Source organism: Microtus pennsylvanicus, chromosome 5 (assembly GCF_037038515.1).
Source record: "Microtus pennsylvanicus isolate mMicPen1 chromosome 5, mMicPen1.hap1, whole genome shotgun sequence".
Lineage (NCBI taxonomy): Eukaryota > Metazoa > Chordata > Mammalia > Rodentia > Cricetidae > Microtus > Microtus pennsylvanicus.
Window position 1 is genome coordinate 116,127,619 of NC_134583.1, and position 12,618 is coordinate 116,140,236.

The 12,618-nt window shown below is 40.0% G+C and overlaps 1 protein-coding gene across 8 annotated transcripts in view; it reads right to left on the reverse strand.

The window, feature by feature from the left end:
* Positions 1-12,618, reverse strand: part of Cpeb3 (cytoplasmic polyadenylation element binding protein 3) — a 184,680-nt gene that overhangs the window by 80,694 nt on the left and 91,368 nt on the right. For 6 of the 8 annotated variants that reach the window (XM_075973925.1, XM_075973926.1, XM_075973927.1 and 3 more), the window contains exon 5: positions 1,321-1,344. The exons of the other annotated variants lie outside the window; for them this stretch is intronic. In XM_075973925.1, the coding sequence (XP_075830040.1) occupies positions 1,321-1,344 (24 nt within the window). The remainder of the gene's footprint in view (positions 1-1,320; positions 1,345-12,618) is intronic. 8 annotated transcript variants of the gene reach the window in all.

Consider the following 12,618-nt stretch of genomic DNA (forward strand, 5'->3'; position numbering starts at 1 on the left):
CCAAATGATATAAAGAGAGATGTTATTGAAGGTCTTTACCTTTATGACTAAGGTATATCTAAAAATATTACTGTTCATCATCAGATTATTCTAAATGCCAGTAACCTTCCTTGAAGAAGTTTTTGACAAAAGAAGCAATTATCTATCATTTGCAAATTTTCTTGTTCTAAAAGTAAGCAGTTATGTTCTATAGATAAAATTTATGTGAATAAAACTTATTTTATACAAAAATACAAAAATGTATTACCCAAAGTAGAAATGATTATAATTAACATTTCATCATACATACATTAAATTTAGTCAATATTCATTTATCCAATAAATATTTACTGTGAAACAAATGATAAAATACTATCAATTTAATATCATTATTATCTCTTTATGACAACAAAGTCAGAGACATTCTGAAAAAGGTAAATATTAGCACATATGAAACAAAGAGACAGACTCAAATATTGGCTCTAGCTTAGTTCTGAAGTCACCCAGCAAGCCAACGTCACCCTTCTCAGCTTCTGCAATGAGCAACAGACAGGTCTTACATTTGTGGAATGCTTGATGCACATGTACGCCTTTTCTTAAATCCAGAACTTTGGACGTTATGAAGTTGGGCGAGTTTGGTTCTATTCCCTCATAATCTGCAGATGGGGAAGCCAGCTCTAAGTCACAGGCTGTGATCACAGCCCAGGGGCTCGTCCTAAATCCCACCTCTCCCATCAGCTAGGCTTCCTCTTGCTACTTCTCAAACCATAGTTACAGGGGAGGAAACAGTCAAGGGTACAGCATTACACAAATGAAAGCTATACTCACTAGTTCAGGCTTAGAGGGACTAAAGCAAATTTTGTGGTATCTCTTTAAAGAAAACATACACGCACACACACATATACACACAAATTATAGGTAAAGACCTTGGAAGGGAGAAGCTTGCCTTTGGAAGCAATAGAAAAGAAAATCATCAGACAACTTAGTAAAATCAAAAATTCCCCCCAAAAACTGAGACTATGTCCTCTAAAGCATATGAAAAGGACATAGAAATACAGGGCCAAATTGGCCTTTATTTTCTCATGTTCAGTCACAAAATTTCAAACAAAAACTTCCAGATAAAGTTGTCTTTGATGTAGCTTTATTAAGACTAAAAGAACAAATTACCAATAATTATAATAAATGATTATAATAAAAGCAATGAAGAATTGCTTTTCTAAAATAATTAAACTAAAACATCACACCATATATTAATTACTGTCTTATACACATAGGCATAAACACGCACATACTCACACTTACAGTTTGGCAAGCAAAAGATCTCATTAAAAAAAAAATTACCTCGTCTCCGCCCATAGCTCCTGGCTGCATGTAAACACAGAAGAAAACCATGGGTATTTGTATCAAAATGGTGAATTTAGAAATTAGAGAAATGTTCACACAAACTTTATCTAAGTATTCTTGAAACGTTAATCTGGAGATCCTGTTCTGCTTCACAGTTCATACACAGGGGAAAACCTTCATGAAGCATTAAAGTCACAACTCAAATGGCTGTGGCAGCTGCTGGAACCCAGCCTCACGAGTTGTGTAAGTCTTTATTGGGTATACTGGGGCCTATTATCTATATCAGACATAGATAAGAGCCTTTTAAGAATAATTTGTAAATCTTCATTTGAACTTTATATTACCATCAGATATCACTCACAGAAAAAATATTCTAAATAACTAAAAGTTATCGCGTATGATGGGCATTCCAAACTTCTTACTATACACACATACACACACACACTCAACTTCACAAATGCCCTGAAAATGTATAGAAATTATATGTCATTAGTTGTTTCTTTAAAGAATCCATTTCTGTGAATTTTTGTATGTATGCAATTTCACATGTATGGGGCCACATATGTATACAAGAGTGTTTGCACATAGAGTCCTGAAGCTGATTTCATGTGTCTTTGTTAATTGCCCACCACTTTATTTACTGAGGCAAGGTCTCTTGTTGAACTAAACAAGAGCTTGTGAGTCGGCCTAGTGAAGCTGGCCAGCTTGCCCTGGGGATCCTGCCTCTACCCCGAGTGCTGAGATTACAAGCATCCATGCTTGGCTTCCACTCGAGTCCTGGGGATCCTGCCTCTACCCCGAGTGCTGAGACTCGGGACTCTCACACTTTGCTTGGCAAGTGTTTTAATCCCACTGAGCCATCTCCCCAGCTTAGTTCCTATAAAATTCTTAGTGAAGTTTCTCTTACTCTCTCCATTTGCCTTCCACATCTCACCATTATTTATATCGCAGGAAGGAGAAAGTACTATATTTTACATCTGTAAAATGAAAGTAGAAATACATCAAGGCTCTGGATCTGCCCAAGGCAGCCCATAATAACGGAATTCTGAAGGCTGCTTCGTCACAGCTTGGGCCCCGTGTTTAGCAGAGCTGGCCTATGGCTTCATCTATCACCAGTTACTACTTACAGTGGTGCTGAGAATGGAAAGATTAAATTTGAAGCCTTCTTAAATTTGAAACCTCCAGTTCTATAAAACAAATGAAACCTTAAACTGCATTAATCTATGAAGCATACAATGCCACAAAACTCCTTTGCATTGAAAAATGATCATAAAATGGACTCATTAGTACTACAGAATAAAGGGAAGGGAAGAAAAGCATTCCTTGAAGACGCCAGACTTTTCAGCAACATCCCTGAAACCACTGCTTTCTACTTTCTAACTCTGTCACCTCCACCTTTGTCCTCTTTCCCTTCCCTCCATTCAAAGATGGGAAAGGGTTACCCAGTTCAGATCTCCCTGCCTCATTCCTCAGCCCTACTATAACCTAGAGTGAAGAAATCTCTTCTGAATTTATACAGCTACTATTGTCTCCCATCAGTCCACAGGGGATGTGTTCCAAAGTATCTAAAAGAGCTTACTCTTCTCATTATTTGGAACCTGAAATTCATCTCCCCCCAGGAGAGCAGCTTGCTTCACCCACAATGACATAGACAGATTAGCACTGATGAGTTAACATTGTGATTCTATCGCTTGTCCCTTTGTGCCTGCTCTCCCATTCCCAGTGATGTCATGCTGCCTGTTAAGCCACTGGAAAAAAATCTCTACTGAGAGAGAAAATAAAAGTACTTTGTATTCAAAATTACAAATTACTCAGTGTTCTCCCTAACAACAACTCACCACCACCACCATTATCTCTCATTTCAGGACAAATATTTCATGAAAACAAAATCTGATTAGAATATAAAAGTATCAGGGACCACTGGTTCTTAGCACCTCACCTAAAGAATAAATGAGAATCCTGTTCACTCAAAACTATAACTGCCAAACACCTGAGAACACAAAGCAAATAGATTTAGGCTTTATGGGGTGGGATGAGCACTTTGAACTGAGAGGGAGGAAGAGGTGCAAAGACCTCTATGGACCAGGTGATGGTGGCGTTGGCCTTTAATCTCAGCACTCGGGCAGATCTCTGTGAGTTCGAGGCCAGCCTGGTCTAAAGTGAGTTCCAAGACCTTGTCTTGAAAAACAAAACAAAACAAAAAGACGTCCATGGGAACTTTATAAACTTTATAACATAAAGAACTCCAGATCCATTCATTTTCCTACATGTCATAATTTCAGATATCTTCATAGGTGAAACTTTGTTTTGTATATTTACCACGTTTTTTTAAATACAGGATCATACTATGTAGCCCTGGTTGTCCTGCAATGCTAGGATTAAGGGCATGTGCTATAATATGCCTATGTATCACATTTCCTTATCTATTAACAGACTCTTAGGTTGGCAGCAATAAACATGGATCCATAACAGTCTCTGTGTAAACTTCTTTGAGTATATACTCAGGAATGTTACTGTTATGTGCTAGATAATACATTTAAGAAGTATTAGATTGTTAGGAACCTCCATGCTGATTTCCATAATAGCTATACAAATTTACATTCCCACCAGCCATATATAAGAGTTTGTATATATCTTTGCATTTGTTCTTTATTTGAGGCAGGGTTTCACTTGGCAGCCTATGCTGACCTCAAACTCATTGTGATCCTCCTACTTCTGTGCCTCTCAAGTGACAGAATTACAAGTGTGAGTCACCACAACAGGCTATCGTCACTTGCCATATTCACTGGCCTGAGATAACAATCAAGGCAGTTGTAGTTTGCATTTGTTTTAAGGCTAAGAGTGTTAAACCTTTTTATAGGTATTTGCTGGCCATTTGCAGTTCTTCCTCTGAGGTGAGGCATGTCCATTCAATTCATTATCCCCACTAATTGTTTGGATGAGGGTTTTTGTTGTTAATTTTGCACAGATTATAACTATTAATCCCCTGCTGGGTTCACAGCTGGCAGACTTGTTTTCCTGTTCTTTAGGCTATTTCTTCACTCTGTTGACAGTTTCCTAACTTCATGCAATCCCACTTGCTAATTCTCGGGATTATTTCCTGTTCTCCTTTGCAGAAAGTCTGTGCCCATACATTGCCATATCCTCCTGCAGCAGTCTGAGAGCATCAGACCTGCGAGCATCTTGACCCATTTTGAATAGGGGTCTAGTTACAATCTGTCCACATTACACGTGGATACCCAATTTCAAGCACAATGTTTGAAGATGCTGCCTTTTCCTCTATGTATATTCTTGACATCCTTGTCAAAGATTAGGTGACTGTAGCTGTATGTGGTTGGTTTGGTTGGTGACCAGGTCAAACTCATGTTGAACTCCCAATCCTTCTGCCTCAACCTACAAGGTGCTAGGCTGGCAGTGAACACCATTATGCCTGGCAGGAAGCACAATTTGTTCCTGTGATTAAGACAGTGTATTTACTCAGTGTAATAGTCCAGGCTACCCTCAAACTCATGGCAATCCTTCTGCTGTACCTTCTGAGTTCTGAGATGACAAAGATGCATCATGCTTGGCCCGTGTCTCCCACTCTATTGGTCTACATACACTGTTTTTGTGCCAGTACCCTGCGATTTTTCTTAGTGTACCTCTGTAAAATGGTTTGAGACTGAATATTGCAGTACCTACAGCATTGCTCTCTTTATAATTCATTTCTTTTGTGCTCAGGGAATTTCATAATTTTTCTCTTGTTCTGGGAAAAAGCCATTGGAATTCTTATGATGACTTTATTGAGTCTGTAGATCATGTTGGTAATACAGTCATTTTCACAATATTAAGTCAGCCAGTCCATGAACAGACTTAATAGATGAGTTTCTATAGTCAACCACTTCCTTTATGATTTCTACATTATTACTGTGTGGCAGTGGGTGCCACAGTGCACAGGCAGAAGTGAGAGGATAACTCTGGAGTTGTATGCATTTCTACGTATCCAGACAGTCAACTCAAGTCACTAGTGCATAGCAAGAGCCTTTCCCTACAGAGAGGGCTTCTGTGTTTTAAAGTTTTTATTAATGAAGTCTTTCATTTCCTTGGTTAAGTTTATTCTAGTATTTGAGGTTTGTCTTGTGTTTTAGACAGCCTCACTATGTAGACTCGGAACTTGCTATACAGACCAGACTGTCCTGGAACTCAGGTCCTCCTGCGTCTGCTTCCTGATGCTCTGCTTGTTGATTTTATCCAGCTACTTCTCTCACCACTTTTATCAGTTCTGGATTTACTGGGGAGGTTTTTTGTTTTTGTTTTTTTAGGATCATTGAACTTTATTTCAATATTAGTTTTTGGATATAGGGTTTCTCTATGTAGTGTGGGCTGTCCTGGAACTCACAAGAGACACCTGCCTTCACCTACTGAGTGCTGGGATTAAAAGCATTCTCCACTATATCTGGTTCCTGAACTTAATTCTTAATTATCACAATTCTTTTTAAAAATTATTTTACGTGTATGATGAGTGTTTTGCTTGCATGAATGTATGTACACTACATTAACATTTGGATTTCTTGAATTAATTTTGTAGCCAGTAAACAAATATATTTCTCATGTTTTATTTGAAGCTGTTTAACATACACACCAAAATCACCACAGGGCAGACTGTAACTTGATTACTTCCCTTCTAATCCTGTCTCAAACAAATATACAAAAAGCAAACCTTCCTAGGTATTGGGTATACATACAAGCCTGTGATCCCAGCATCTGGAAGGTGATGGTAGGAAGATGAAGAACTCAGCAATCTCCAGGACCAGTCTACGGTATCTCAAAGACCAAAGCAAGACTTGCAAACAATTTTTATTTTTAAATTTTGAAACAGAGCCTCATGTAGCCGTAGCTGGACTCAAACCCATGTAGTGGAGAAACCTAGAACTTCTGATCCTCCTGCTTTGCCTTCATGAAATCTAGGATTATAGGCAATCACACCCAGGGCATCAGTATGCTGGGAACCAACTGATCTACATCCTCAGATTAGCAAATGTGGTATCCTTAGTTGGCAAGATAACTGTGTGTATGTAAATGTGTTTGGTGCTCTCAAATGCTAGAGGCTCAGGTCCTCCTGGAGCTAGGCAGCTGTGAACCACCTAACGTGGTGGGTGCTGGGACTAGAACTTGGGCCCCTATAAGCAAGAGCAATGTGTGTTTGTAACTGGTGCACTCTCTCCAGCATCCAACTATTTTTGAAGACAAGGTCTCACTGTGTAGCCCTGGCTTTCCTAGAACTCCATACATAAACCAGGTTGGTCTCAAACTCAGAGATCACCCTGCCTCTGCCTCCAGAGAGCTAGCATTAAAGATATGTACCACCACAGCTGGCTTAAATCACCATTTGAATAGGCAACGCATTAAATTCTAATCAATGGACTGGAGACATAGCTGGTGGTAGACCATGCCTATTCTAGCATGTATGAGGCCTTGTTCACTTGAATGAACACACACACACACACACACACACACACACACACTCGAACATGTAATGTTGTCTTTTAGCTTCTACCAGAAATGAGTCATAGAAAAATTCTACATAAGATCTTAAGTTTAAGATCAAAAACTTCCCATTCCCTTCATTAGATTGTAAGTTTGCAAAGACCAAGAGGGTGAGGTTTGTCCCCAAATGTTCCTCTTATTTGTTTGTTGTTATAGTGGCTGAAATACTTTCAATCCAATGATTCTCAAACCAGGCAAATAACAGAGAAGATAAGTATCTCCGTAAATAACATGAATATAGCAGACAGAAATAGCACAGCTTTATCTGTTACATTCACACATTATTATAAATTACCTGGGTATTTTAAACTCCTTTCCCATTTCTCTGATTCTAATCCATCTTTGTCAGGAAGATCTTTTCATCTCTTTATAAACCTCAAAAATAACAATAATGAGTAACAGTACTAGCATTGCTGAGATGCCTTATGAGGAGAATTCTATAGGACAGAATGCTTTAATACCTGCTGATGAAAACAGGATTGTCTACTGATGACTTATCATGACCAGGGACTGAACTTTATCTGATTGGTTCAGCACCCAATTGGCCTGAGAATTTGCTTATTTTAGAGAAAGGCATTAAAATACCTAGCATTTGATCCAGTGTAGTGGCACATATTTTTGTCCCACCACTAAGCTGAGGCAGGAGAATCAAAAGAGTTCCAAATTAGGCTGGGTTATGGTGCTAAACCCTGTCTCAAAGACAAACCAAAACCAAACCAAAACCAAAACCAGAGCATCTGTTTTTAGCAAACCATCTTCTCCAGACACTATGCCAAGAAACCTTATGAGAGCTCTTCAAACTTTAGATAAATCTGCAATTTTTGATGAACAAGCCCCAAAATAATGTAGAGAATTACAGAGAGAAGAGTAGACAAACACAAGGATACTGATATGTTTGGGAGCGCACAGTTTGGCCAGTCCTCAAGGCCCCGCCTACTAGTGAGGCATCTCTCATATAGAAACAAGGGTTCCTTCTTAGAAAAAAACTACTAAAAATAACTTTTTGGGGGGAGTTTAGGAACAGCTCCAGCCACAAGAAGCTGCTCATTTTGCCCCATACCTGGCCTGGTTCCTATCCTGAATGAAAGCTAGTCTCCTCTTTGCTGAGATAGACACCGAAAGTAGAAACGCCGATATTATAATTACACCGCAGATGGCAAGCTCTTGCAGCATTTTTCTGTGACTTATTTCCCTGAACATGTTTTTCTGGCTCACCCATGGTGCTGTTAATGACAAGATTTCATTTATATTATTCATTGTATGTGTATGAATGTGTGCGTACATGCCCTATGGCAATTTGAGGGAATTGGTTCCCCTTCCACCATGCAGATCCAGGGACTGAACTCAGATTGCCAGACTTGGCAATGAGTGGCTTTACTTGCTGAGTCAGCTCACTGGCCTCAGGATTTCATTACCTTTTAGCTGAGTAGCATTCTACTATGCATACAAACACCGCCCATCCTTTGATGGATATCTGGCTACTGTGAACAGTACTTTAATGAGCATGGGCGTGAAGGTGTAATTTGACTGCTGGGTTTTAATTTTTTAAGACGAGCACCCATACTAGAGTTGTACTACTGATGACTGACAGGAAATGATGAGCTCTGGCAGGATGGGGACGGGTGCTTTTCTCCACATCTTGCCCAGTGCTATCTTTTTGGCGAAAGGCATTCCAACAGAAATGAAGTACCACCTCCTTGTGGTTTGGATTTGCAATTCCCGAGGGATAAACAATGAGTTTTGTTCTGTTTTTAATTTCTATAGGCATGTCTTCTTTTCAGAACAGTTAAATAAGAACTTTTATACATCTTAGTCAATTTGCACATGTGTGCATGTGTTCATGTGTGCTTGCAAGTGTTGTTGTGTGTGTACATGTGTAGAAACTAGAGGTTGACTTCAGGTGTCTTCCTCAGTTGTTTTCCACCCTATCTGGGTTTTGGGTATTGAACTCAGATTCTCAAGCTTGCATGGAAGCATTTTACCAACAGAGGCATCTCTCCAGCCACTGACTTGGTTAACACTTGTGTGGGGGTACATATATATCTGGAGCACAGAGTACCTACCACCTTAGATGGTCCCATTCAAGTATCATCCACCACTGTTGCCTGAGACAGGGCTCTCATTGGTCTGGGGCTCACCAATTAGAAGAGGCTGGTTACCCAGTAAGCTACAAGGATCCCACTATCTCCACTTCCCTGGCACTGGAGTACAAGTGCATACTACTGGACCTGGCATTTTGTGTGGCTGGCAGAGATCAAACTCAGGCCTATGTGGCTGAGTTTTACTCTCTTCCCCTCCTACCAATACAGGATGGACTTGAACTTGCTCTGTTGCCCAGGTTGGCTTGAACTTTCCTCCTTCCTCAGCCTCTTGAGTGTCTGGAATTACAGGTCTTTGCTATCAGCCCTCAGAATAGCCAGAATTTTTATGATTTTCATCAAAAAGGAATGATAAACATGTGAAGTGATGAATATGCTAATTATTCTGAATTATCACACAATGTATATACGTATCAAAGCATCACATATTAGTCTGCAAATGTCTACTATAAACATTATATCTATGACAAAAATAAGCATTTTCTTTTCAGTCATCAATATAAGCAACAGGGTTGAATTTCTTTATGTAATGCGCACAGAGGCACAAATAGACTCTCTCTTGCGGTCCCGGGAATCAGACCAGGTTGGCTCCTGCTGGGCTCCGGCTGCACCGCTGAGTGAGCCTCCACTACAGCTACACTATGCTTTTCTGTTGTTCTTCACTGAGCTATAATTGGCACCGTGAGAGCCTTCTTTGAAATCTGAAATGTTTACAGATTAAACTCTGAGATTTTTTAGGTTTGAAGTTAATTACACGTGTGGTGAATGCTACAAACAGGAAGTCTAGACTATACTGCTTACATAAGGGGAGAAAGCAAACAGGAAGTCCAAAGAGAACAATAAGAAACTAGCTGGTTCCTGTGTCTACTATGCAGAAGAAAATCATCTCCTGTTACTTGACGGATTTTATACACACAAGGAGTCTCTTCTAAAATCCATTAAAATCTCAAGACAATTTCAAACTTATTTACAATGCTCAATACCAAGTTATGTAGACCAGACAACTTTCAGAAAAAAAAAATAGATAGGGGTCATCCAGTAATAAAAGAAAACTCACTTTAATAGAGGTACTGACCGTGTATGCTTGTCCTAAAACACTAAGGGGGGGGGGTCACTCTTAACTAAGTATTCAAAGCAAAGCACCTTCAAACCTGGAGGCAGGAAGCTCTGCTACTGGTTCCACCTTGTCACCTTGGTCAAGGCCCACACAGCTTCATGTTTTGTTTTGTTTTTTTATCAAGACAGGGTTTTTCAGTGTAGCCCTGACTGTCTAAGAACTCGCTCTGTAGACCAAGCTGACTTCAACTCACAGAGATCCACCTGCCTCTGTCTTCCAAGTGCTGTGATTAAAGGTGTGTGCCACCACTGCCAGGCTCGCCCACAAAACTTCTTAATGCTAGTTGATCCGTTTGTAAAGACCCTTAGAGAAGCCTATAGCCGTGCTTCCAGTCTCTCCTCTTCACCCTTGTGCCTGATTTCCATATTAAAATACCTTTATTAGATCCCCAACTTGGCAGCATAAAAAAGAAACTCTCAGGCTCCTACAATGTTGTTTTACAGCATCTACCCAAACCTATTTCAAATGTATGTTAAACATCATATATCTCTCTAACCACTTTTTAATTATTTGTTGTTTTTAATATATTCATCATACCTGTATTTTAATTCCTAAGTCTGCTCAGATTTAGAAAGAAAAGCAATAGAGATTTTGTTTACAAAATTTTCAAAATCTCAGAATTACTTTGGTTTGTGAACTTCAGAAAGGTTCACCATGGTATTTCCCTCTGAAATTATTTCCTGCTGGGTGTGGTAACTCAGGCCTTTAATCCTAATACTCAGAAAGCAGAAACAGGTGGAGCTACAAGGCAAACCCTGTCTCAAACAAATAGATATAATGAAATTATTTTCTTTTCTGGGTGTGATGCTGCATGACCAGAAAACCACCACTCTGGAGGTAGAGACAGGAGAATTATCAAGTTTAAGACCAGCCTCAGCTACAAAGCGAGTTCAAGACCAGCTTAGGCTATATGAAACTGTGTAATATAGTCCTTTACACTGGATGAATATGTCTCTGTGATTGGTTTACTAAAGAAGCATGCTGGCCTATAGCTAAATAGGAGAGCCAGACTGAGGACACTGAGAAGAGGGGCGGAGTCAGACAAGTCACCAGCCAGACACAGAGAGGAAACCAGATGGGATTGTGTGTTTTTGCATAACATGGGGGATAGGAAGAGGGAGGAGAAGGAGGACCATTGAAGCTCACTGGTCCAGGCAGTCTATAGGAATTGTTGAGCTCCATGTTCAGTGAGAAACCCTACCTCAAAAACTGTGAGGAGACTGGTGAAGATACCCATGTTATGCAAAAACACACAATCCCACAAACACAAAAGGTATTTTCTTAGACTCAGGTATGGTCACTCAAGTCTGTAATCCTATCACTTGGGAGGCTGAGGCAGGGGAACTACCACAAGTTTGAGGCCAACCTGGGCTATACAATAAGTTACAAGCCGGCCAAAGCTATTATATAGCAAGACCCTGTCTCAACAAAACAAAAACTATTTTTTTTTACTTATATCACTCACATTAAGCAAAAAATAACAACGTGTTCTTCCATTTTTGAAAAATTCCATTAGGAACTCTAGCAAAGCTGGTTTTCTTTCTATTCTGGCACAAACGCATCATGTGCTCAGTTCCCTCTGGCCACTTCCTCTCAGCTGAGCCTCCCCAAGGAGCTCATACTCAGCAAAGTCTGACAAGGAAGGAGATGAGAAGCCAAAGCAGCCACCCCGGAGTCTGCCCAACACAAACGGCCACACCAATATCGTTCATGTTTTCTCTTTTGATTCAGCAAATGCACCGTCAGCTCTCAGTTCCAACACAAATACAGGAAGGCATTTCGAAATATGTCAAGACATTCGCTAAGAGGAGACACATAGAGGACAGCTTTCGCTAAGGTTCCATGTGGCCCAGTGCACGGCTATGTGCAGGATTTTCAATGGTCAATGAATGACTCTGGAACTTCTCAAACAGCTCAAGGTCTTTTTGGTTATTGTTGTATTGTCTTTTATTAAAGTGCTGAGCGATAAAAACCCAGTGTTTCAAGCTCCTTATGCATCACTCTTCCCCAGCTCCCCAATCCTTTGAAGACATTAACTTTTAAGTTTTCAAAGTGTCCAGGTTTTCCTCTAGGACTCTTCAGTTTCTAGCTGCCTGGGTATTGTGATGAGGAGTGTGGAAAAAGAATCACGTTCCTGCCGGGGTCGGCACTTACTTCTGACTTCAAACACTAATCACAACTTGGAGATACCAGAGTAAAATGACAGTGAAAACTTAAATGCCGGGCACGTGCCTATAATACCAGTCATCAAGCAAAAAGTTAGGCAGTAGTGGTGCACGCGTTTAATCCCAACACTTAGGAGGTAGAGGCAGGCAGATCTTTGTGAGTTCTAAAGGCCAGCCTGTTCTACAAAGCGAGTTCCAGGACAGGCTCCAAAAGTACACAGGTAAACCCTGTTTCCAAAATCCAAAAGGAAAAAGAAAAAGAAAAATAAGAAACGAACATCTATCCAGAGGCTGAGGCAGCAAAACTGAACGTTGGGAGTTCAAGGTCAGCCTGAGTTACGTAATAAGATCCTGTACCTCAAAGAACGTACACAGAAAAAACAAAAAT